Source organism: Paroedura picta, chromosome 12, assembly GCF_049243985.1.
Source record: "Paroedura picta isolate Pp20150507F chromosome 12, Ppicta_v3.0, whole genome shotgun sequence".
Taxonomy (NCBI): Eukaryota; Metazoa; Chordata; class Lepidosauria; order Squamata; family Gekkonidae; genus Paroedura; species Paroedura picta.
In genome coordinates this window covers 49,092,563-49,120,281 of record NC_135380.1, presented here as the reverse complement: position 1 = coordinate 49,120,281, position 27,719 = coordinate 49,092,563, and the positions used below count along the sequence as shown (strand labels likewise).

The window sequence follows — 27,719 nt, the reverse complement described above, 5'->3', positions numbered from 1 at the left end:
CTCTAGCGTTTTCATGGCAGACTCAATACGGGGTGGTTTGCCAGTGCCTTCCCCAGTCATTACCATTTATCTCCCAGCAAGCTGGGTACTCATTTTACCGACCTCGGAAGGATGGAAGGCTGCTGGGATTGAACTCCCAGTCTCATGGGCAGAGCTTTCAGACTGCTGCCTTACCACTCTGCGCCACAAGAGGCTCTTATGTCTTATGTATGTCTTATCAATCAATCAAACTTTATTACAGTCGTTCAGACCAAGTTATATGAAGTCAATACATAAAAGACCATAGGAATATGGTCATTTAATGTAATACAATTTAAAACAGATCATAAAATAGAACTTAAAGGTATGTATTATCTTCGGGGCATGGCTTATATTGCGCAAATGCTTAGAAAATCTGCTACGGCTTATTTTATGGGTATATTTTATGGGTATATCTTATATTCAGGAAAACAGGGTAACAGTTTTATTTCTCTAGTTTTTTTGTGAACTACTACTGGACTCTGATTTTGTTGTGCCACTAAAACAATTCATGGTAACAGAGTTTCAACATAGTAAAAACCCAAGGTGACAACATGACATTCTCCCTGCAAAGGAAAATAAAAGATTAGCTAGCATACATAATTTTAAAACAACTGTTAAAGAATACAACATGCCAGGAATTAGCATAAGCCACAATGCTTGGCTGGACATTCCAATGTAAATGACATTTTTAGAGTCACAGGTTATAAAATCCTTAATGATAACTGATAATTGATTGGAGTGTTTATTGACTTATAAAATATGCACTAATTTTCAGATTTCTCTCACAAGGTAAAAAACATTAGTTTTAGGCATTGGCATCTGGTAGCTCACATTCCGGGCTACCAAATGAAACCTTTCTTGGTGTGGTGCAGGCTGAAAAAACAATAAGGAACTGATTACTCCAAGAACAAAACCAAAAACAAATGTACCTATAGCAAATCATCATTGTGGGAAATGTGCAATGTGTAGGTTCATGTTAGAAACAAAACAATATACCCACTCTAGTCAATTATCAGTTAACATTAAGGATTTTATAACCTGTGATGATGGCTAAAAATGTCATTTACATCAGTGGTCCCCAACCTGCGGGCCGCAGCCCGGTGCCGGGCCGCGGCTCCCTCTCCCCGCCCCCCCCCGCAGTAAAAAACTTCCCAGGCCACAAGCTTGCGGCCCGGGAAGCTTCTTACTGCGGGAGGGCGGGGAGAAGGAATCGGGGCTGGGCGCGGCCGGATGCGGGGGCACGGCCCACGGGCGCGGCCGATGCGTGGGCGTGGCCCGCGCGCGGGCCGCAGGCCACGCCCCAATGCCCTGCCGGTCCCCAACCTCAGAAAGGTTGGGGACCACTGATTTACATGATAAAGTGCAATTGTGGCTTAGGTTACATTGGAAGGTCTAACAGAGCATTAAAAACACAAATTATGGAACGCAGGTCTCAGATCCATAACCAGGTCCTGGATGCCCCTATTGTCCAACACTGGATCAAACAGAAACATGATGTGAATGATTTTGTCTTTTTTAGCTTAGAAATTATCAAATCAGGTTTATATTTTGAAAGCAGCAACCAAATCCATTTACAACAAAGAAAATGCTATTTCATTTTCAGTCCAGACCCCATCTCTAGGGGAGCTTCATTATATTTGTTACAAGTTGTCTCCCTGTTTAGCACTTTAATCAGAATCACATGTCAGTTCCAAAATTCAAGACGCAGATTTTTCTCACAGCAGGTAGTATGGGTAGAGGAGGGGACTCCTGTTCCCCCCAGACTTTCCCCTGAGTCAAAAGAACTGCCCAGTCCAAAATTATCTGCATACTTCTGGAGGTGTCACATGCAGTTACAAAGTTATGCAAATGTCATCCCACTGAGGGTTCTTTAGGCACAGGAAAAAGGCTGTAGGGGGAGTGCGAGCCCTGGTCCTCCACCCATCTTGCCTGTCCCTAGCAAAATCAATTTCTTGGGCTTTTAAAGAACACAAGGGCACACAAAAGTTTATACCCAGAATAAAACTTGATTAGTCTTAAAGTTGCCACTGGACACCAGCTGTGTTCTGATCAAAGCAGTGAACCCAGAAGTGCATAAACAAAGGTATCATGTAGTTGAACCCTCATGCAGATGTTCATAAAGTTAGCGCAGAAGTGCCTTGTCTGAGCTGACTGTCTTATGCACCAGGCAGCTGTGCACAAACCCTGGTCAGGATGCATGGCTCCTTTCCTCCCTCTATTCACAGTGGGGGAAGTTTTTTATTCCCTCACTCCCCCCCTTCCCCGACACAATGATTCCCTGCACACCTCCGGAGAGGACCACCTACCTGCAGTCTCTTTGCTGTGCCTAAAAGAGCATAGCAGCTCCTGCCAGGCAATTCATTTGTCAGGGAGCCAAAAATAAACTCACAATATCTTTTGTATTTTCCAGTCTATTGTTGCCATGGGTGTGTATCTTATATGCCAATTGATTTTATTGTAGAATCATAGAATCATAGAGTTGGAAGGTCCCACAAAGGCCATCTAGTTCAACCTCCTGCTCAACACAGGATCAGCCCAAAGCAGCCTAAAGCATCCAAGAAAAGTGTGTATCCAACCTTTGCTTGAAGACTGCCAGTGAGGGGGAGCTCACCACCTCCTTAGGCAGCCAATTCCACTGCTGAACTACTCTGACTGTGAAAATTTTTTCCTGATATCTAGCCTATATCATTGTACTTGAAGTTTAAACCCATTACCGCGCGTCCTCTCCTCTGCAGCCAACAGAAACAGCATCCTGCCCTCCTCCAAGTGACAACCTTTCAAATACTTAAAGAGGGCTATCATGTCCCCTCTCAACCTCCTTTTCTTCAGGCTGAACATTCCCAAGTCCCTCAACCTATCTTCATAGGGCTTGGTCCCTTGGCCCCATATCATCCTCGTCGCTCTCCTCTGTACCCTTTCAATTTTATCTACGTCCTTCTTGAAGTGAGGCCTCTAGAACTGCACAAAGTACTCCAGGTGTGGTCTGACCAGTGCCGTATACAATGGGACTATGACATCTTGTGATTTTGATGTGATGCCCCTGTTAATACAGCCCAAAATGGCATTCGCCTTTTTTACCGCTGCATCACACTGCCTGCTCATGTTTAGTTTACAATCCACAAGTACCCCAAGGTCTCGTTCACACACAGTGTTACCTAGAAGCGTATCCCCCATCCAGTAGGCATGCTTTTCATTTTTCTGAGCTAGATGCAGAACTTTACACTTATCTTTATTAAATTGCATCTTGTTCTCATTTGCCCATTTTTCCATTGTGTTCAAATCTGGAGTATTTGCCAGTCCTCCCAATTTGGTGTCATCTGCAAACTTGATGAGTAGTCCCTCCTCCCCCTCATCTAGATCATTAATAAATATGTTAAAAAGTACCGGACCGTGTACCGAGCCCTGAGGTACCCCGCTACTCACCTCCCTCCAGTCTGATGAAATACCAACAACTCTTTGAGTGCGGTTCTCTAACCAATTCCCTATCCACCGAACTATTTGAAAATCCAGATTGCAGTCCTTCAATTTATCCATCAGAAAAGGTGTCTTTGGAAAATCAGGAGGAGGGTGGTGCTTGAGGGGGTGGGAGTTTCAACAGTTGCCTCTTTGGCTCATCTTAATTCAGCCCACGGTCATGCTACTCAGCATCAGTCCCATGTTTGCTTGCTCCCCTCTATCTTCTCTCCTTAGAAAGTCTTAGTACCTTAACAACAGGCAGAAATTCACCATGTTGAGATGAGCTCCAAAAAGCACTTCTGTTCAGTGAATTTTAGTCTGCCTTCAGTCTGTTTGAGTTCATTCTGCACACGTTGTTGGATAATGCACTTTGAATGCACTCGAGAAGTAGAGTTTCCTGTTTTGCATAGGAAATTCCAGCTCCAAAAGCATATTGAAAGTGTGGGAAATGACTGCTAGTATAGTCTTCTCAGCTTAGCAGTGGCTTGGCAGTCTTTTAGGCAGAGAAAGGTTATCTTAACAGCAGCAATGCACTGGGGGGGGGAATGTTTGTCAGGAAAGCAGGTCTGAAAACCTAGAAAAACCACATCCTGTTTGAGTGAGTCAACAGATTCACAAAAACATGGAAGTGTCTCTGTGGTCCATCAAGGGCACTATCCTAGGCCCCACCCACTTCCCAGTTCTGACCATGTCCTGCTTCCTTCTGGCTGGCTTCATTCTCCATGCTCTGTCTCCCATTGGTTGATTGTCCTATGGGGCACTGGGATTGTTGTAATCAGCTTTTGGCATCCCTTGTTCAGGGTGCATCTTTGACCTTTTTAATGGGTCTTTTCAGTTGCACTTTTATATAGAAACGGCCCCAGAGGGAGAGGTTATATACAAACCTCCCCAGTCTAAGAGGCAGATGCAAATAGCTGAACTGTGATTTTAAGTTTTGGGTTTTATGTTTTTAATGTATTTTATCTATATTGTAAGAAGAAAGTTGACTAATAAAAACATTTATTAATACATATGTTTATTATATTATATAATATATTATTATAGGATTATATATGTTACTAGCTTCAAAGCCTATTCCTAAGAACGGGCTTTGAAAGCATCCCCTCCCCTGGCCCCCGGCCAGGCAGCTTAAGGTGACCTTGGGCCACAGCTTGCAGTCAGATCAAGTGGGGCAAGCGGGGGCTGGCCAGCTCATTAGCGGGCCAGGACAGAGAACCTTAGCAGGCTAGAAGGCAATCGTTAGCAGGCCCTGCTTATCAGGCTAGAGGCCCTCGTTAGCAGGCTAAGAGGCCCTTGTTAGCAGGCCCTGCCTAGTAGGCCAGGAGGCCCTCGTTAGCAGGCCCTGCCTAGCAGGCCAAGAGTCCCTCGTTAGCAGGCTCAGCCTAGCAGGCCAAGAGGCAGGGGCAGGGACAATCAGGGTGCAGCCAGCTTTGTTGGTTGCACCTTGATTGGCCCTATTGCAACGTGGACAGCCTAACACATTCCACCCCCCCAGGCTTTTTCACAAATATATAGAGGAACTATGGATAAGGATATGATTATTTTTATAAATATATATTTATTATTGTATATGTTTATATAAATACATATCTTTAAATAGGACAGGGTCCTATTAAATAAAAGAGTAAGGCCACCTGGGGAGGAGTTAGGGCGAGCCCTGTCCAGGATAAAAACTCCGAGGGCCCAATCAGGAGCTGCTTCGCGACTCCTGATTGGGCCCTCCGAGTGTCCATCCAGGGCCAAGCAGCCAATGGGGAGGCACGCAAAGTGCCTTCCTATTGGCCCCTCACCAGGACAGACCAAAATTCCATTCACCCAGGCCAGTCTGTCTGCCAATCTGCTCCTGACCACCAAAGGGAGAGGAGGTCAGCAGGGCTGCCAAGGGGGATGAGAACAGAGGCTGTGCCAGCCCTTTTCGCCCCAAGGCTGTCCTAACTGTCATGTCCAACTGTAAACTGCCTCAGAACCCTGACAGAGCTGGCAGGAGGCTGCAGAGTGCGCTCCTTCCCCCTCCCTCCCTTCAGGCCTGCTGCGAAGGAGCCGCTGACAGGCCCTGACTGAGGGGAGGGAGGCCTTTCCAAGAGAAACGCAGGGGAGCCTGAGGCCCTTCCTTTTTTTTGGGGGGGGGAACTTTCCCCTTCTGCCAAACAGTTGCCTGACAGGGAGGCCACAGAAAAGCCCCTTCTCACTTAAAATACTGCTCTGGCCGGAGGTTAGACACAGCCAAGCCATGTGTCTTTCTTCTTTGCAACTCTCTGCAGGTTTGAGGCCACTGCACAGCATTATTCTGCAGAGGAAGCTGGCTCTTTTGTATCCTGTTTCATCTGCACAACAACCCTGTGCAGTAGGCCTCAAGTCTTTCAATTCAACAACAACCTGTGTGGGAAGCCTTAAATGTTTCTTCTCTACCACAACCCTGTCCAAAGTAGCCCTTTCTGCCTGGGGAGCTGATCTTTATACTCTGCAGGTGAGCTGTAATTCCAGGAGCTCTCCAGGCCACACCTGTAGGTTAGCTACCCCTGGGTTGGAAATATTCCTGGAGGTTTGGAGGTGGGACTTCAAAATCGTACAATGCCTCAGAGTCCAGCCTTCAAATGAGCCATTTTTGCCTGCAGTTGGTAGGGAGTGGTGCAGGAGTGTCCCTCCTGGCCTATGGGTTATGGCCAGCCCTTACCAGCAACTGTTTGTATTCTGGGGTGCAGACAGGCAGACCAGCATCAGTCCTGTGAGTCTGGAAAGTGCAGGAAGATCTAAATAAATATTTACAGCCTGAAACTAAACAGAGAACAAGTAAATGTCTGGAGACACATCGTAACTGAAATAGTAACTGGCAAATAACCTTGGCCCGGCAAATAAAAAAAACAGTATTAAAAACCTTACTAAGGTCAAGACTGCTGTGTACAGACAGTCTTCCTCTTAGGGTTGCCAGCTTCCCTGTGAGGCTCGCTACCCCACCTCCCTCATGGGGAGTCTGCTATGGGGAGAGAAGGGGAAGACGATTAGAAAATGCTTTGAGACACCTGAGACCTGCTGGGTCACTGCGGCCCATTCCCAGTTCTCTCAGATCTCTCACAACCCTACATACCTCACAGGTTGACTATTGTGGAGAGACAAATGGAAAAGGTGTTTGTAAACCGCTTTGAGACTCCTTTGGGTAGTAAGCAATAGGGTACAAAAATCCGTTCTTCTAAGGAGCAACCATGAAAGAAGCATGTGGGCACATAACATTTTACCAACAGTGAAAATATGGGAGACAGAAGGAACAGGGTGGACACCTGTGTACTGTGACTACCCCATGTGTATTAGGGCAGAGGGGCATTTCGGTGAATGTGGCCTAATTCACACAAGAAGGGAAATGACGCAGAACTGGGGGGAATTGGTTGCCATGTAATCTTCCCCTAAGAAGAGTCTCCAGTCTGATTTTCCCTTCACATATCTGAGGACATGGCTCTGGAAAGCTCATCTGTAACCACTATGCCACAATTCCCAAAGGTCAGTCCTCTCCCACAATCAACGAACATTCCACACCACAGGTTCTTGACACCCATATCTCCACACCCATGGCCTCATTTGCCACCATGCCACCACAACCTCCCACACAACACACATGACAACCCCATGCCCTTACAGACTGGACAACTCCTCCCCTTCCTCTTCCCACTGCCAAGCTCTAGCGCCCGTTGTATTCTTGGAGACAACGGGCTTTGCCCCTAGTCTTTAAACAGCCCCGTGGCGCGGAGCGCCATGGACTGAATAAAGCAGTAAGGGCACTATGGGAGGAGTTAGGGCGGGCCCTGTCTGGGATAAAAACTCGGAGGGGCCAATCAGGAGCCGCGAAGCGGCTCCTTTGGCCCCTCCAAGTGTCCATCCCGCCCCAAGCAGGCAATGGGGAGCCGCGCAAAGCGCGGCTCCCCATTGCCTGCTTCACCCACACAGACAGCCACGGGTGAGCGGTGGGCCGCGCCACCTTCTCCCAGCCGGCGGAGCGGCCTCGCCACGTCTACGACACAGCAAGCCCGCTCCGCCGGCCGGGAGAAGATTTGGGCCGGGAGAAGGTTTGGGAGAGCCTCGGGGGGCGGGGGGGCCTGGCCGCTGCGCCGCTGCGCTGCAACAGACGCCGCCACCCTGCACTGACGCCGCTGCGCTGCAACACGTACCCGCACAGCGACCACCTCGCCTGGACCCTAGGCCGCCCCCCTGTACTGCCTACCACCCCGACGATGACCGCTGCCACTCCCGCAGAACCGCCACGAGGTCACTCTAGTAACTAAATAATTTCATAAAGATGGAATTAGGCTTCAGAGAGATCTCTCAAACTCCTCAGACTCTCATCTCCAGTATACAGATAATCCAGCTGCCTGCTCACATTGGGTCCAATTTTACTCAACACAGAGAGTCCAGCAGGAAGTACAATTATTGCTAGAATTCACTGGCATTGGAGAAGGATGTTCTCACACTGAGATCTGCTTTAAATTGAGCCCCAAGGTAAAGTAAAGAGGCCAAATGTGATTTCTGCAGTAAAGATAGTGTAATTTGGAGAGAAGCACTTCCAAGGGTGCAGATGAATTTTGGGGGCTGCTTTATGATCATAAATTTCACTGTGCAAACATTCTGGAATAGTTAGAATCCAGGAAGAAATAATGTTTAAAAGACCCACCGGGGTCAACCAAGCTCATCTCATTTTCTCTGAACATCTTGTCAAACTCTCAGGTCAGTGTCTACAGACAAGTATTCTGGACTGGTTAGCTCATGGCTGACACATGTCAAATGAGGCTCTTTATCCTTTTAAAAATATCTTGAACCTCCTTTGACTGTGCAATAGACTTTGTTGGCATGCTCAACTCCTTGTCCCACATCTGCTTGATGAAATGTATTTATCTCCTGCACATGCACAAGCCGGAGACCAACAACTCTCCAAGCTTCGATATTTGTTGGAGCCAGAAGAAAGCATTCACTCCTTTTCATGAACATTAAAGAACTAGATTCAAGTGAATAGCCATGTTGGTCTGAAGCAGCACAACAAAATAAAATCAGAGTCTAGTGGCACCTTTAAAGGTACCACTGGATTCTGATTTTTAAAAGCTACTATTTTTCCCACTTCAGAAGCATTCATCTAGCCAGGAACCAATTCTCTCACTTGGAATTAGCTTTCCTTGCTCTCACTGATACCAGCTGTACAAATAGCGGATGTCTGATTGGATACACACTGCAGTGACCTCATATTCATTATGGGATCCTCTGGCTAGCAAGGATCACCCACATGATTAGTCCAGGAAGTACTATCCTCCTTCTGAATGGATATTTGTTTGGCCTCAGTAACAACAGCATGTATTCCAATCTAAAATAAAAGGAACTTCAAAGAGAATGGGCATGGTGGGGCAATACAACATGCAGAAAGAAAAGATACAAAATCCAGATGCATCCACTCAATCTGATACTGATGAAGTCCTAAAGGATAAAGATCTCTACTGAAATACAATCTTCACTCAGCCACATCTGGAGTAAAGTCAAGGCTGCTTAAAGTATCCTAATGAGCTTCCCACATTCCAGAAGTCTTCACAGCTGATAAATATCCTGCTTGAAGCAGATGCTTGAGGGTCCTATTGATAGAATGCTACATTCCACACTCCAATGAACTGGAAAACACCCTCTTTGCAGCTGGTGAAAATTCACAGCTGGCATGAAAAAGAGGCTAGGAAATACTGTTGATGTAATGCAACTCTACGAATATTTCTGGAACTGAAAAACTTTGATGGCAGGTCAATCCAATGGAATTTGGTTAAGGCATTTTCTCAGTGATGAGTTAACCAAATTATAAGAATATGGGAAATCCTGGAGGCTTTGCATTTGTACACAAGAACACGGCAAACTGTTTCTCTGTCTGTATCAGCTGCCACATTCATACATTCTGAAGAATGTGTTTTGAAGATAGCAGCCACAATGTCCTTTGGAGCAACTGGGAAGTGTTATTGGGGGGGGGGGGCGGCTATAATATCCTTCCCACACCTCTGCACTGACACTGCAGTCTTTTGTTCCATACACAGACTCCTAAGAGCCATGGAAAAAATTTGCTTTATTGACAACGCCCAGCCTGAGAGGCCTACAGTTTGTGCACCATCTTCAGTCATTTGTTCTAATGGACCAACCCGGCTGCAGACATGAGGCGAATTAGCTTTAGAGCTTTCTTTTTCTGCTCTTTTTATTGCAGAACCATGATTTAGCCCTCCCCCAGCCCATTTCTCTTGCAAGGTGCCACTCAATAAGCCAGGGCAGGCTCAGAGGCTGAACTGCTCTTGCTCCATCATCTGGAGTTTTTGACATGTGCTGGCTTGCTGAAAGCTGCTTTGACTTCTGCCACAGTTACTGTTTTTTCAGAATTGGTGAAGACCCTTCCTTTTTCTTTTCTTTTCTTTTCTTTTGTTGCCAGATTACTGAACTCCTAGCTCTGGCCCATGGACAAATGATCCTGAATTTCTCATTCCACCATCTTGACCTACACACCTCTAATTTCTTCTGCTCCTTTGTGTGAATTAAACTCATGATTCTTTATTTTCCCCTTTTTCTTTTTCCTTGCACTAAATATTCCCCAGCAAACATAATAGGTGTTGCTAAATCAGTATTATACATTGGTCATGTTAGAACATGTACCATACATGCAAGTACCATATACACTATGTAATAAAACCATACAAGATGCAAATACCAAGTCTAGAGAGCCAACACCAAAATCAGAGAATGGAGCACATTGACAGGGGTATAAGTGAATAAGAAAACATAAATTAAATTGGGTAGGTTGACTCCCAAACCTGGGCAGCACCCTCTCCAGACCTCATTCTAAAAATGGCTGCTATCTTGGGTGCTGCTTTGAAGGTTGTCCAGTTTCTTACTCTTGGTCCAGGCAAAACGGATTCTCTAGAAATCACATGATTCCACAATCAATTGACTTATGGAGTGAAACTATTCATTTCTAGGATACTCTCTTGAAGTCCAGAAAATTGGACCACATTTCAAATTAATTTGGTTCAGGCCTCTTGGTCCTCACCCATGGCAATGGGCTGTTATATTTATTAAAGCATTTATATCTCACTTTTCCTTGTGATTCAAGGCATCTTACAGTAAAAGTCACAACCATTCCGAGTTAAAACAAAAAAGAAAAGCAGTTTCCAAATTCCTTCCCCCCTCCCAGCTTTATATCCAACTTTGCGCCATCATCAGTGGGGCACTGGCTGCATTATTGGTGGGATGCTCTGCCTGCTGAGATCAGGACCCTGTGGGACCTGGGGCAGTTCCGCAGGCCTGTAAGACAGACCATTTCCACACTGAGATGCATACCTCATTTTACCTCTCTTTGGACTGATTGGATGATGTGAGTTGGCACTCTGCTTTCCACATTTGGGCTTTCCTCCCCTCTTTTCCCAGGTTGCAATTCACTATATATTTTCCACCTTGGGGTCAAAAAGAAGCAGCCTCCCAGAATGCTTTGCTCCCTTCCCCATTCCAAAATGGTGCCTGCTTGCATCTTTCTTTTAATTGTGCCCCTTCATTTCACACTCCCTTGTCTCACCCCTTCTCCCCTCCCCATGTTGTTACAAGCAAGACTGGGGGGTTTTTTGTCCCTGGAGGAGGCGAGCCTGCAGCTGGCTTCTCAAGGATGGGGGTGGGGTGGGGGAGAAGTAAAGGTGGAGCAACTGAGATTATTCTGCAATAGACTGTCCTGAAATAATTTTAGAAGAATATTTGGGGAGGAAATCATTAATAGGGAGAGCAGGTTCCCCTACATGCGCAAGTGGGGGGGGGGGTCCTGATTTGAAGTAATTTCAGGCTTCGGGAATACAGGTAGCATTTGGAAGGGTGTGTGTATGAAAGTGTTCATCCCTCCTGGATGGTGGCGGCAGGGCAGTCGCAAATGGGTGTGTATATGTGACTGAGGACCCCCCCCAGGGTGCTACTTTTGGTCACCACTGCAGTGTGAGGCAGACAGGTGAGGATTACTACCATTCCTTTTGCACAATGCTCCCCGATGCCCGCACTGCACAGTCTAACAGCCGCCCCTATGGCAGCATCAGAGAGCATCATGCAAAAGAGATCTCTGTGGCTTCATTTGCTACGGGGCAAGTCAGGGGGCAATTTGTGCCTGTGCCCGATAAGGTGAATTTCAGGAGGGAAATGGATAAAATACTCGACCCTTTGAAAATTCAAATCCAAGAAATATCCCTAATGTGGAAATGATCACAGAGTTGTCCCACCAGGCCTATGGTCGAAGCCAGAAAAAATAATTAATTCTGGTCTCCCTGCTCAAAAAAGCAGTTAAATTATCACAAGATTATACTACCCCTCTCACTAGAGGAGAAGAGGAGAATTTGGAATTGATCGCATTTTAAAATGATTTATGATTTTAATGTTTCTAATGATGTTGATTGTGTCATTTTATTGTTCATCATATATGCTGTTACCTGGCCTGAGCCAGGGAAGGGTTGGCTGTAAATATTATTACTGCTACTGCTACTACTTGAGGGAGGAAGGGTGCGAACTGTCTTCACACTGGGGACCTAAGCTGTCTTTTCTTTAGGGTGGGGGAAAGTGAACACTGTAGCCCTTGGACTCCAAACTGGATTCCTCCTTCTCCAGCGAAGAGAATACAGTAGCAGGGACCAAAGACACCCCCATTCTCAGTTCACTGTGCCATTCTCGCTTTGCTAGTTCCACACACCAACTCACAGTGCTACTGGTCCCTCTGTAAGCCCTTGGCAAAATGCTCTCTAGCACAAAATGGGCCTCTAGAGCAACCAATCAATTCTACAGGTTCTTACCATGCAGCCCGCAGCTTTCACCAGCTTGTGGGTGGAGAAGGGGAAAGCTTCATTGCTGAGATCTGAATCCAGCACTTCTTGCAAAACAGTGCGACTGCAAGGGAGGAAGACACAAAAACAGGTAAGAAGGACATGGCAGGCAACAGACAGGCAACAGCACGACTCTTTGACCCAGGCATGGCAGGAAGAAAACCCACTGGCCCAGATTGGCCAGCCTCTCTTGCTTCTCTGCCTGCATTTCATGAAATCCAAAGTTATACATAGTCACACGACTCCAAATGAAATATTTCATACAATTTCTATGAATTCTGAGGGGCTTTCTGCACTCCTTCAAAATCGCACAATGGTTGCCAATTGAAATCACTACAGTTTTGCCATTATGTACAACGTCGCTGACAATCTGCCACACACCTGAAACCGATCCGCAAAAAGCACTTCCTTGTAGCGCTTTCAGGGAAATCCCCAAAAGTGGATTCACCCTCCAGAAAGCGCTACACTCCTGCAACCAATCTGCAACACTAGCGGGAAAGTTCTGTGCGTTACCATTGTTGTGGTTTCTACAAAGTCCCTCCCCCTGGCTCTCTCCTCTGATCTTCCGGCGAAGCGATCGCCATTTTTTTTTCTCCGAGCAAGCGGAGATCAAATCACCGGCAAGCCTTCGTTTACCCAGTGAGGCTTCCCCGGCTGCAGTCCCTCCCCAGAGCTCTTTACAGTCACTAAGCACAAACAACAGAGAAGCCCGTTTGCTGATGTATTTTCCCTTTATTTTTTATACTGTTTTCGGCCGAAAATCGGGCCCGTGAGGGGGGGGGGTTCACTCGGGGGGAGCGTGGCAACGATGAAACGACAGCTCAAACACACCTGCCAGCTGGATGGGTCTCTCCGTTGCAACGAATCAACACATATTCATTGCAACGGGTGTGTGTGTGTTTTTTTTTTAACTTTCTTAAAGGGAAAGGGGCTGTTTGGGAGCATGCTAACGGCTGCCCATTGGCTGCTTGACGGCCAGGGGCAGGACGAGCTCGGCAATAGCGCTTCCTTTCTAGTGATTTTTGCTGAGACCGGAAGCTTGTGGGAAACGATGGGAACGCAAATGGATTCCACTACAAAGTCAGGTATGCATAACGACGAATTCCACTATTTTAAATGGCGATTTTTCGTTCAGCAAACAATTTGCTACAAGGATCCCGGTGCGGAAAGCCCCTGGATCTGATGCCATATTTCACCCACAGAGGCCAATGAAAGAGAGGTAAACAGGTTATTATCAAATGGCCTAGATTCTGCTATAAATCAGTGTGCTGCAGGCTGACTTATAAGGCTGCAGAGAAGAGGAGACGCAGTAATGGGTTTAAACTTCAAGTACAACGATATAGGCTAGATATCAGGAAAAAAATGTTCACAGTCAGAGTAGTTCAGCAGTGGAATAGGCTGCCTAAGGAGGTGGTGAGCTCCCCCTCACTGGCAGTCTTCAAGCAAAGGTTGGATGCATACTTTTCTTGGATGCTTTAGGATGCTTAGGGCTAATCCTGCGTTGAGCAGGGGGTTGGACTAGATGGCCTGTATGGCCCCTTCCAACTCTATGATTCTGTGATTCTATGATTCTATAACTGACTTATGACCACCCACAGGGTTTTCAAGGCAAAAGTCAGATGGCTTGCCATTGACTGCCTATGTGTTGCAACCCAGGATTTCCTTGATGGTCTCCATCCAAATGCTAACCAGGGCTAATCCTGTTCACTTCTGCAATCTGATGAGATTGTGCCAGCCTGGTTCATTCAGATCAGGGCACACAAGGTTAGGTATTCTTCATTATCGATGCCTGCTAAACTTTAGACCCTGAATATAACAGGGTCGCTTACCTGTAACTGCTGTTCATTGAATTATCTTGTGTGCAGGCACCTATGGGGCTGTGTATAAGCAGGCCTGCCCTTGGAGATGCTAAGAGCCTCCAGGGGAGACTGTGTGCCGGAGCCAGAACTGTTCCTGCCCCAGGTCATTTAGACCAAAATTTTAGATGCACTACTATTCAATAGCAGTTTATAAAAGGGAAAGTAATACATAAAAAAGGTTAAAAACGCATCAACAATAAAATTTAAGAACTTCACTATAAAAGTTTTATGCTCGCCCAGATGCTTTGCCGCCGGGAGAGGAGAAGGGCCGCCGTGTCTTTGACGCGGCGGCCCTCCTCCTTTCCCGGCGGCAAAGCATCGCCCTAGCCTGTGGAGATCCCGGGTGTGAACGGACCGCGCCTGCCCGCCACAGCCGACTCCCGGGGACTGCCACGCCGCCGCCTCGCCGCACGCCCTCCTGCACCCCCACAACCCTCACGGTAAGCTTACCCACCCCTCAACGCCGCCTGGCCCCCCAAAACACCCCGCTTACCACCCTCCAAACACCCCCACACAGCAGTCCGTACACCTCACATACCCGCCGGCCCACCCTCCACTCGTACCACCCGCACGCTCCCTCAACTGACTGCCCCCTCGCTCCCACTTACCTGGCCACTCACATTAGCCGCGCGTCCCGCCCACACCACAACAAGGCCGCGGACAGGCCGCCAGGCCCGCCCAGCCGCCAACAACACCTTGCAATGAACTACGCATGCGCGGATCATAGAATCATAGAATCATAGAGTTGGAAGGGGCCATACAGGCCATCTAGTCCAACCCCCTGCTCAACGCAGGATTAGCCCTAAGCATCCTAAAGCATCCAAGAAAAGTGTGTATCCAACCTTTGCTTGAAGACTTCCAGTGAGGGGGCGCTCACCACCTCCTTAGGCAGCCTATTCCACTGCTGAACGACTCTGACTGAGAAAAACTTTTTCCTGATATCTAGCCTATATCGTTGTACTTGAAGTTTAAACCCATTACTGCGTGTCCTCTCCTCTGCAGCCAGCAGAAACAGCATCCTGCCCTCCTCCAAGTGACAACCTTTCAAATACTTAAAGAGGGCTATCATGTCCCCTCTCAATCTCCTTTTCTCCAGGCTGAACATTCCCAAGTCCCTCAACCTATCTTCATAGGGCTTGGTCCCTTGGCCCCAGATCATCTTCGTCGCTCTCCTCTGTACCCTTTCAATTTTATCGATGTCCTTCATGAAGTGAGGCTTCCAGAACTGCACACAGTACTCCAGGTGTGGTCTGACCAGTGCCGTATACAATGGGACTATGACATCTTGTGATTTTGATGTGATGCCTCTGTTGATACAGCCCAAAATGGCATTTGCCTTTTTTACCACTGCATCACACTGCCTGCTCATGTTTAGTTTACAATCCACAAGTACCCCAAGGTCTCGTTCACACACAGTGCTACCTAGAAGCGTATCCCCCATCCAGTAGGCATGCTTTTCATTTTTCTGACCCAGATGCAGAACTTTACACTTATCTTTATTAAATTGCATCTTGTTCTCATTTGCCCATTTTTCCATTGTGTTCAGATCTCGTTGAACTCTGTCTCTATCTTCCGGAGTATTTGCCAGTCCTCCCAATTTGGTGTCATCTGCAAACTTGATGAGTAGTCCCTCCACCCCCTCATCTAGATCATTAATAAATATGTTAAAAAGTACCGGGCCGAGCACCGAACCCTGAGGTACCCCGCTACTCACCTCTCTCCAGTCTGATGAAACACCATTGACAACAACTCTTTGAGTGCGGTTCTGTAACCAATTCCCTATCCACCTAACGATCTGAAAATCCAGATTGCAGTCCTTCAACTTATCCATCAGAACATCATGGGGAACCTTGTCAAAAGCTTTACTAAAATCCAAGTAAATGACATCAACCAAATTTCCCCGATCCAGCAAACCTGTTACTTGGTCAAAAAAGGAAACTAGGTTGGTCTGGCAGGACCTGTTGGAGACAAATCCATGCTGACTTCCTTGGATCACCAAATTGTCCTCCAGATGTTTGCAGATCGCTCCCTTTAATATCTGCTCCATTATCTTCCCCACAACAGAGGTCAGACTCACTGGTCTGTAGTTTCCCGGGTCATCCTTCCTCCCTTTTTTGAAGATCGGAATAACGTTTGCTCTTTTCCAGTCCTCCGGGACATCTCCAGTCCTTAAAGAGGTTCCGAAGATGATGGACAAGGGCTGTGCAAGTTCTCTGGAAAGTTCTTTGAGTACTCTCGGGTGCATTTCATCTGGACCAGGGGATTTGAACTCATCCAGTGCAGCTAAATGCCTCTCGACCACCTCTCTATCCATGTTAACCTGCCACCCAGACACTATCCTTTGGCTACAGCCATCTCTAGATGTGCCTAAACACTTTGACCTGTGGGAAAAAACAGATGTAAAATAGGCACTAAGCCTTTCTGCTTTCTCTGCATCTTTCGTTAGAGTTTGTCCATCCGCACCCAACAGCGGGCCTATTGCCTCCTTTACTTTACGTTTGCTCCTCACGTAATTGAAAAATCTTTTCTTGTTACAATGGGCTTCCCTGGCCAATCTTAGCTCACTCTCAGCTTTGGCCTTTCTGATGATTGATAACCGCCCATGCATCGTTCCTATCCCCCATGGCCTCCCCGCACTCCACCCACTCCACACACCAGGCATGCGCCAACTGCGGCACATGCCTGGTCCTGTCCCCGTCGACCGCTCACCACCCACCCACTCCCGTGCTGCCTCTGCTGGCAGTGGAGCCTCTGGCGGCGGCGGAAACGGCGGCAGCGCCCCGCGCCCCTGCCCCGCCCGCACACAGACCTGCTCGGACTCCAGCCGCCCTCGCCAAAGAAGAGGACCATCTACTGCGGCCTCGCCTCCTGCTCCAACGCCTACATTTCCGTCAGGTAGGCCGCACCGCGGGGTGGGGGGCCCAGGACGAACCGCTAGCATCCGCTGTATTTTGATTACAGTGGGCTTATTTTCTAGTTTAGGAATAATTGAAATAAAAAGTTGATACATTAATTGACCAGCAAAGAATGAGCTTCAGTTATCCAAGTTGGGGAATAATGTGTTTGGTAGGAACCTGGGGAGATTCATCAGGAGAGCTTTAAACTGAAGTCACAGGGGAAGGAGATGTCATAGAATCATAGAATCATAAAGTTGGAAGGGGCCATACAGGCCATCTAGTCCAACCCCCTGCTCAACGCAGGATCAGCCCTAAGCATCCTAAAGCATCCAAGAAAAGTGTGTATCCAACCTTTGCTTGAAGACTGCAAATGAGGGGGAACTCACCACCTCCTTAGGGAGCCTATTCCACTGCTGAACTACTCTGACTTTGAAATTTTTTCCCTGATATCTAGCCTATAACGTTGTACTTGTATATAAATATGTTATTATATGGGCAGTCAAGCAGAATAACCACTCCTGAATTGATTCTAGTGTTTATGGATTGACATCCATGAAAATCATGAGTAGTCAGCCATGTGGGAAAGGTCTGTTGGAGCTTGGGATGTCCTAGCGTGAACTGTCTACTTTGGTTGGCAGCAGCTTTCCAAGGTGAGTCTCAGCCATGTACATAGAATCATAGAATCATAGAATCATAGAATCATAGAATCTAGAATCATAGAATCATAGAGCTGGAAGGGGCCATACAGGCCATCTAGTCCAACCCCCTGCTCTACGCAGGATCAGCCCAAAGCATCCTAAAGCATCCAAGAGAAGTGTGTATCCAACCTTTGCTTGAAGACTGCCAGTGAGGGGGAGCTCATCACCTCCTTAGGCAGCCTATTCCACTGCTGAACTACTCTGACTGTGAATTTTTTTCCCTGATATCTAGCCTATATCATTGTACTTGTAGTTTAAACTAGCGATCCCCAACCTGTGGGCTTCGGGCCACATGTGGTCCGTCGACTAATTGGAGGTGGGCCGCGAAGGACGCCTTGTCCCCCCCCCCCCCCCGGCCCTTTACTTCATCCCCTCCGGTCCTTTACAACACACTTCGGGTGTCATTGTCTCCCATCACTCCCAAATGGGACTATCTCGTTGCAGAGAAACAAGCTCAGGGTTCCCATTGATTGGTCATTGTCATGAGTTAAAATTTCCATGAAAATAAAACGTTCCTTATGTTCATTGTTGTCACGTGTCTGTATCTTATTTTGAAGGGATGTTTAAACATTACCATAGCGATCAGAGAGTGTTAGGGCAGTGGTTGAGAGTAGAGGAGTAAATTACCCCCCCCCGGCCTCAGTAAAATTGTCAAGCGTTGAGTGGTCCCCGGTGATAAAAAGGTGGGGGACCACTGGTTTAAACCCATTACTGCGTGTCCTCTCCTCTGCAGCCAACGGAAACAGCATCCTGCCCTCCTCCAAGTGACAACCTTTCAAATACTTAAAGAGGGCTATCATGTCCCCTCTCAACCTCCTTTTCTCCAGGCTGAACATTCCCAAGTCCCTCAACCTATCTTCATAGGGCTTGGTCCCTTGGCCCCAGATTATCTTCGTCGCTCTCCTTTGTACCCTTTCAATTTTATCTACGTCCTTCTTGAAGTGAGGCCTCCAGAACTGCACACAGTACTCCAGGTGTGGTCTGACCAGTGCCGTATACAATGGGACTATGACATCTTGTGATTTTGATGTGATGCCCCTGTTGATACAGCCCAAAATGGCATTCGCCTTTTTTACCGCTGTATCACACTGCCTGCTCATGTTTAGTTTACAATCCACAAGTACCCGAAGGTCTCGTTCACACACAGTTCACACACATACCCCCATCCAGTAGGCATGCTTTTCATTTTTCTGACCCAGATGCAGAACTTTACATTTGTCTTTATTAAATTGCATCTTGTTCTCATTTGCCCATTTTTCCATTGTGTTCAGATCTTGTTGAACTCTGTCTCTATTTTCTGGAGTATTTGCCAGTCCTCCCAATTTGGTGTCATCTGCAAACTTGATGAGTAGTCCTTCTACCCCCTCATCTAGATCATTAATAAATATGTTAAAAAGTACCGGGCCGAGCACCGAGCCCTGAGGTACCCCGCTACTCACCTCTCTCCAGTTTGATGAAACACCATTGACAACTCTTTGTGTGCAGTTCTCTAACCAATTCCCTATCCACCTAACTATCTGAAAATCCAGATTGCAGTCCTTCAATTTATCCATCAGAACATCATGGGGAACCTTATCAAAAGCTTTACTAAAATCCAAGTAAACGACATCAACCGAATTTCCACATAACAATAATAACAATAAACCCCCCAGAGCTGCAAAGAAATGGGCGGTATAGAAATCTAAGATAGATGGATGGATGGATGGATGGATGGATGATAGATAGATAGATAGATAGATAGATAGATAGATAGATAGATAGATAGATAGATAGATAGATAGATAGATAGATAGATAGATAGATAGATAGATAGATAGATAGATAGATAGATAGATAGATAGATGGCAATTGGGCATCGATGGGGCTTGGCACACAGGGGACCTGTGATCTGGAAGGTGAGTCTCCACGTATTGGCTTGGGGCTTCTGACGGTTACCTTGATGGTTACCTTGATGCCAACTTGCCTGCACTCAGGATGCTCCTCACATGTCTGAAAAAGCTTTTCTTGTGACAGTGGGCTTCCCTGGCCAGTCTCAGCTCACTCCCAGTTTTGGCCTCTCTGATGGCCTAGTAACCTGAATATACTCTTCTTTAGAGGGCTGTCCTTCCCTCCATTTCTTTAACATTTCCTTTTTCTTCCTTGGCTCCTCCTGAAGTTCTCTGTTCATCCAAACAGGCTTCTTGGATCCCTTACCATGTTTCCATCTTGCTGGAATAGTCATGGTTTGAGCATGCAATAGCTCTTGTTTAAAGAGAGCCCATCCATCACTTGCTCCTTTCTCTTCCAATATTCTAGTCTTTGGGATGACGCTTATCATGTCTCTGAGTTTTTTAAGTCTGTCCTACAGAAGTATAACAGACACATCTGACTACAAAGTTCTTTGGCCCCCCATCTTATATGAAATTCTAGGAAGTCATGGTCACTCACCCCCCAGGGTCCCCATCCTCCAGCTCTTGCCTGTTGGTCAGTATTAAGCTGAGTATATCCAACCATCTCATAGGTTCTTCCACCATTTGATAAATGCAATTGTCAGCCAGGCAGGTCAGAAAGTTGCCTGACTTAGGGCCCTTAGCAGAGTTTGTTTCCCAGCACACATCAGGGAAATTGAAGTAACCCATATTTACAAGATCTTGATGCCCAGATAGTCTATCAAGCTGCTTAAGGAGGGCAGGGTCCACATCTTCACCCTGGTCAGGTGGTATGTAACAGACACCAACCAGTATGCTTTTTGTTTTCCCCTCCCTTCTCTTCATGCAGATACTTTGCGCTGGAGTGTCACTCTCCTCTTCTAGTATCTCTTGATAGGCAAGCCTTCTTCTCACATACAGCACTACTCCACCTCCTTATCAATATTTTCTTCTTGTGAACAAACATCCATCCACTACTGCACTCCAGTCATGGAAATCATTCCACCTAGTTTCTGTAATGCTTACAAAAATCATATCTTTTTCTGCAAGAGAAGCTTGAGCTCTTCCCATGCTTTGGGCGCTGGTATATAAGCAGCCTGAAACTTCTTACCTTAGGTTCTATTTGATTCATCCTTCCCAGGCAGACCATCGGGCTTTGCACTCCTACATTAGAATCCCTACGTTGGAGTATCGGGGTATCTCAGGGCTCAGTGTTCGGTCCGGTACTTTTTAACATATATATTAATGATCTAGATGAGGGGGTGGAAGGACTACTCATCAAGTTTGCAGATGACACCAAATCGGGAGGACTGGCAAATACTCCAGAAGAAAGAGACAGAGTTCAATGAGATCTGAACACAATGGAAAAATGGGCAAATGAGAACAAGATGCAATTTAATAAAGATAAGTGTAAAGTTCTGCATCTGGGTCAGAAAAATGCCTACCGGATGGGGGATACACTTCTAGGTAACACTGTGTGTGAACGAGACCTTGGGGTACTTGTGGACTGTAAACTAAACATGAGCAGGCAGTGTGATGCAGCGGTAAAAAAGGCCAATGCCATTTTGGGCTGTATCAACAGGGGCATCACATCAAAATCACAAGATGTCATAGTCCCATTGTACACGGCACTGGTCAGACCACACCTGGAGTACTGTGTGCAGTTCTGGAGGCCTCACTTCAAGAAGGACGTAGATAAAATTGAAAGGGTACAGAGGAGAGCGACGAGGATGATCTGGGGCCAAGGGACCAAGCCCTATGAAGATAGGTTGAGGGACTTGGGAATATTCAGCCTGGAGAAAAGGAGGTTGAGAGGGGACATGATAGCCCTCTTTAAGTATTTGAAAGGTTGTCATTTGGAGGTGGGCAGGTTTCCATTGGCTGCAGAGGAAAGGACGCGCAGTAATGGGTTTAAACTTCAAGTACAACGATATAGGCTAGATATCAGGAAAAAGTTTTTCACAGTCAGAGTAGTTCAGCAGTGGAATGGGCTGCCTAAGGAGGTAGTGAGCTCCCCCTCACTGGCAGTCTTCAAGCAAAGGTTGGATACACACTTTCTTGGATGTTTTAGGATGCTTTGGGCTGATCCTGCGTTGAGCAGGGGGTTGGACTAGATGGCCTGTATGGCCCCTTCCAACTCTATGATTCTGTGATTCTGTGAACCTCAGGAACTAGAAGAATAACATCAAAGGTTTTAGACAAAGCAAATGTGGAACCAAATAAAGGCCCTCAAGCTTAAAATAGATTTACTAGAAAATGAAGAAACTAGGGGGAAATTATTTTTTTGAAAATGTAGATAAACCAGGGAGATGTTTTTTTTAAAAAATATTCTATAACCCATTTGAAACACACAGCCTACTTTGTCAGACTGAAAAGGATATTCAAATATGTCTTATAGAACTCTTTAAAAACTATATTATCTAGAGGACAAAGGTGAAGGAATATCTCAGGAATGTTCCCATTAAACTCTCTCCAGGGCAGCAACGTATTTTAAATCAAAAAGTGACAATACAAAAAGTGAATGATGCAATTTTGAGAATGAAATCAGGAAAGTCACCCAGTTCTGATGGTTTAATAGCAGATTACTATTTAAAAAATGACCCATATTGTTACCCACCCATTACATCAACTCAGTAATTAAATCATGGGTAATCCAGAACAGCCCTTTCCGCAGATATGGGAACAAGCCTCTGTAATGCTGATACATAAAGAAGGCTCTGATCCATCTGTTTCTTACTCATATAGACCTATTTCTCTCCTAGATGTAGATTATAAAATGTTTTTGAAGATTTTGATGGAAAGCCTCAAGAGGTGTATCTGTGATATCGTATCGGTGATGCAACAGAAACAGCAGCGTACAGCTTTCATTTTTCTTGATGCAGAGAAGGCCTTTGATAATGTTATTTGGAACTTCTTACAAGCAATGCTATGAACAATGGAACGTGGAGGAGCATTTTTAAGGTCAATACGACAGATATATTCCAAGCAAGAAGCCAGAATCTTGGTAAATGGAATATTTACCAAAGAAAGAATTCAAATCAAAAAAGGTATCAGGCAAGGCTATCCGCTATCTCCATTATTATTCAACCTAGTACTTGAAACCATAGCAACAAAATTAGACAATGGTCTAAATCTCTGGCCTCAGAATAGATGAAGGTTTCAAATCAAGAACTTATGCTGATGACATAGTTGTGATGCACACCGGAACATAAATACCTTTACCTAAACTATTTAAATGCTTGAAAGATTTTGGACAGTACTCTGGTTAAAAAATAAACAACAATAAAAGTAAAATTATATTCACAGCAGCCTCAAAACAAATTTTGGATTAATTAAAAGAAGTAACTCAATGTGAAATTAATCCAGAGAAGATATGATACTTAGAAGTTCATATAGATAATGATATTAGATATCTGTATAAAAACAATTACAAAACAATTTAGAAGAAAATCTAAAACTTATATAAATGGTCAAAAACCAACTTCTCATGGTCACCACATGTGGTAAATATTAAAATGACTGTGTTACCAAAGCCCAATTTTTATTCCAAGTTCTGCCCATAAATACTAATGACAAAATATTACACAAATAGCGAACTTGGATATACAAATTTATCTGGAAAAATGAAAGGCCCTGAATGGGGCAAGGTGATACTAAACTTTATCTCCATGTAGCTATGCTGACATTTTTAGCTGACTGGATTATGACTCCAAAAAAGAGAGATCTACCATTTGAGAAGATAGGCCTCAATGAAGGTTTACTCTGCCCTACGGAAAAGTTCAGGAAGAAAACAGACTCCCACATATGGAGAGACTAATTACTGAAGATTTGGAAAAGGTACAAATTCAGACCTCTTCAAGGATCGCTGCCTTGTGGTGAAGAGGCTTGCGTAGCTCAGTGAAACTATGAGCCATGCCGTGCAGGACCACCCAAGACGGACAGGTCATAGCTGAGAGCTCTGACAAAAGGTGATCCACTGGAGAAGGAAATGGCAAACCACTCCAGTATCTTTGCCATGAAAACCCAATGGACAGTAGCAAAAGGCAAAACAATATGACGCCAGAAGATGAGCCCCTCAGGTCAGAAGGTGTCCAATATGCCACTGTGGATGAGCAGATGGCTAGTACGAGTAGCACCAGAATGAATGAAGCAACTGGACCAAAGCCGAAAGGACGCTCAGTTGTGGAGGTAACTGGTGGCAAAAATATTGTCCAATGCTGTAAAGACTTTTTTTCCATAGGAACCTGGAACGTCAGATCCATGAATCAAGGCAAGCTGGACGTGGTCAAAAAAGAGATGACAAGACTGAACATCGACAATTTAGGAATCAGTGAACTCAAATGGACAGGAATGGGTGAATTTGATTCAGATGACCATCAGGCATACTACTGTGGGCAAGAATCTCACAGAAAAAATGGAGTAGCCTGCATAATCAATAAAAGAGTAGGAAAAGCAGTATTGGGATACAATCCCCAAAATGACAGAATGATCTCAGTTCGAATCCAAGGCAAACCATTCAACATCACAGTAATCCAGGTCTATGCCCCAACCACTGCTGTTGAAGAGGATGAAGTTGATCAGTTCTATGAAGCCCTACAACACCTTCTAGAAGTAACGCCAAAAAATGATGTGCTTATCATCGTGGAGGATTGGAATACTAAATTAGGAAGCCAAAACATAACCGGGATAACAGGCAAGTTTGGCCTTGGAGTACAAAATGAAGCAGGGCACAGGCTGGTAGAAATTTGTCAAGAGAATACAATGGTCATAGCAAACACTCTTTTCCAACAACCCAAGAGACGACTCTATACATGGACAACACCAGACGGTCAACACAAAAATCAGATTGACTATGTGCTCTGCAGCCAAAGAACTTCTCCAAGTTCTAAACAGTCATTAAAACCAAGACCAGGAGCCAATTGTGGTTCCAACCATCAGGTTCTTGTTGCAAAATTTAGGGTTAAATTGAAGAAAGTAGAGAAAAGCACTAGGCCACTCAAGTATGAATTAAATCATATCCCTGACGAATATACAGTAGATGTGACCAATAGATTTAAGGAATTAGATCTGATAGACAGAGTGCCTGAAGAACTATGGACGGAGGTTTACAGCATTGTACAAGAGGTAGCAACTAAAACCATTCCAAAGAAAAAGAAATGCAAGAAAGCAAAATGGCTGTCTGAGGAAGCTTTACAAATAGTTGAGGGGAGAAGGGAAGTGAAAGGCAAGAGAGAAAGAGAAAAATACACCCAATTGAATGCAGAATTCCAGAGAATAGCTAGAAGAGATAAGAATGCCTTCTTAAATGAACAGTTCGAACAAATAGAAGAAAACAATAGAACAGGGAGGACCAGAGTTCTCTTCAAGAAAATCGGAGATATGAAGAAAATGTTTCATGCAAAGATGGATGATAAGGGACAAAAATGGTAGGGACCTCACAGAAGCTAAATTATACAGAAGAACTATACAAAAGCGATCTTAACATCCCTGATAACCACGATGGGGTAGTCACTGACCTGGAGCCAGACATCCTGGAATGTGAAGTCAAATGGGCCTTAAGAAGTCTGAGTAAACCATAAAGCTAGTGGAGGTGACAACATTCCAGTTGAACTATTCAAAATCTTAAAAGACGATGCAGTAAAAGTGCTACACTCAATATGCAAGCAAACTTGGAAAACTCAATAGTGGCCACAGGATCGGAAAAGATCAGTTTACATTCCAATCCCAAAAAAGGGCAATGCCAAAGAATGTTCAAACTACAGCACCATTGCACTCTTTTCTCATGCTAGCAAAGTTATGCTCAAAATCCTACAAGCTAGGCTCCAGCAATATGTGGACCGAGAACGTCCAGAAGTACAGGCAGGATTTCGATGAGGCAGAGGAACTAGAGATCAAATTGCCAACGTACGCTGGATCATGGAGAAAGTTAGGGAGTTCCAGAAAAAACATTGACTATGCTAAAGCCTTTGATTGTGTGGAGCACAACAAATTGTGGCAAGTTCTTAAAGAGATGGGAATACCAGAGCAGATCTGTCTCTTGAGAAACCTATATGCAGGTCAAGAAGCAACAGTGAGAACTGAACATGGAATCACTGATTAGTTCAAAACTGAGAAAGGAGTTCGGCAAGGCTGTATACTGTCGCCTTGCCTATTTAACTTGTATGCGGAGCACATCATGAGAAAGGCAGACTTAGATGAGTCACAAATTGGGATCAAGATTGCAGGGAGAAGTATCAACAACCTCAGATATGCAGATGATACCACTCTAATGGCAGAAAGTGAAGAGGAACTAAAGAGCCTGTTGATGCAGGTGAAGGAGGAGAGTGCAAAAGTTGGCTTGAAACTCAACATCAAGAAAACAAAGATCATGGCATCCGGCCCTCTCAATTCCTGGCAAATAGATGGGGAAGAAATGGAGGTAGTGACAGATTTTATTTTCCTGGGTTCCAAGATCACTGCAGATGGGGACTGCAGCAAAGAAATTTAAAGACGCTTGCTCCTAGTGAGGAAAGCTATGGCAAATCTAGACAGCATCCTAAAAAGCAGAGACATCACCCTGCCAACAAAAGTGCATCTAGTCAAGGCTATGGTCTTCCCAGTTGCAATGTATGGCTGTGAAAGCTGGACCATAAGGAAGGCCGAGCGTCAAAGAATTGAGGCTTTTGAACTCTGCTGCTGGAGAAGACTCTTGCGAGTCCCTTGGACTGCAAGGCGAACAAGCCGGTCAGTCCTTGAGTTGATCAGCCCTGACTGCTCCTTAGAAGGCCAGATCCTGAAGATGAAACTCAAATACTTTGGCCACATCATGAGAAGAAAGGACTCGCTGGAGAAGAGCCTAATGCTGGGAGCGATTGAGGGCAAAAGAAGAAGGGGACGACAGAGAATGAGGTGGCTGGATGGAGTCACTGAAGCAGCAGGTGCAAATTTAAATGGACTCTGGGGAATGGTAGGAAGGCCTGGAGGATCATTGTCCATGGGGTCGCGATGGGTCGGAAATGACTTCGCACCTAACAACAACAACAACAACAACAACAACAAATTCAGAATTTCTATGCCACCCATGTTGAAATCCTCAGAAGCTTATTTAAATAGATCATAACAAAAGATAATGGATTATCTAAAAAAGTGGTCTCCAACCCCTGGTCTGGAGACTGGTACCGGTCCGTAGATCAGTCAGTACTGGGCCATGGCTCCTCCTCATTCTCCTCCCCGGCTGCTGCCTCGGGGGCTGCCCTGCCACTCTGCCACCGGCTCCACTTTGGTGCTCTCCAGCAGCTGCCGTGGCTGGGGCTCCTCATCGATGTGGCACTGCACAGCTGCTGCTGGCAGCGCCCCCAGTGGCCGGTGGGAAGTCAGGGGCGCTGGCAGGAAAGCAAGTGGAGCAGGGGCTCAGGCAGCGGCGACAACTTCCTTCGGCAAAAGACTATCCCCCGGGCCTCAGTAAAATTGCTAAGCATTGACCGGTCCCCATTGACCAGTTGGTGACCACTGATCTAAAATATAAAGAACTATTAACTGTTACGATTCAAATAAAAACTTGGGATACACTTAAGAGAAGGAAAGATCATTGACTGGTCTGAATACTTACAAATAAAAGTGAAATATCTGGCTGAGATAAAAGGCAAAACAAGTTTAAAATTGGAAATGACAGAATTGAATCTATCGTTTATCAAGCTAAATTGCATATGCAAGGGTAAATATATGAACTTCTTTTGAGATATGAAACTGAAACAGAAAATTAAAAAACTGTATGGTGAAGTGGATGCAGAATCTAAACCACAATATCACAATGAATGCGTGGGAGCAGCTTTGGGGGGAAAACATAATGTCAATGTTAAGAGAAAATAGTATATAACTCCAAAAGTGTTAAACAATGTCTAAGCAACATGGTAAATGTTGGAGATATCATTAAAGTGTGGGTTCTTTTTTCCATATGTGGTGGAATTGTAAAAAGGTTAGGACATTTTGGATAACCATACAATGTTAGAAAAAATGTTGACAGTAAAATTTCCCATGCATGCTGGTTTTGTTATTAAGATTA

The 27,719-nt window shown here is 45.4% G+C and overlaps 1 protein-coding gene across 7 annotated transcripts in view; it reads right to left on the bottom strand.

Annotated features, from left to right (window-relative positions):
• SARDH (sarcosine dehydrogenase) overlaps positions 1–27,719 on the bottom strand; it is a 151,982-nt gene that overhangs the window by 32,978 nt on the left and 91,285 nt on the right. For all 7 annotated transcript variants that reach the window (XR_013226036.1, XR_013226037.1, XM_077306762.1 and 4 more), the window contains one exon: positions 12,288–12,381. Coding sequence is in view for 5 of the 7 variants with exons in the window: in XM_077306762.1 (XP_077162877.1) it covers positions 12,288–12,381 (94 nt within the window). In the remaining 2 variants the exon portion in view is untranslated. The remainder of the gene's footprint in view (positions 1–12,287; positions 12,382–27,719) is intronic.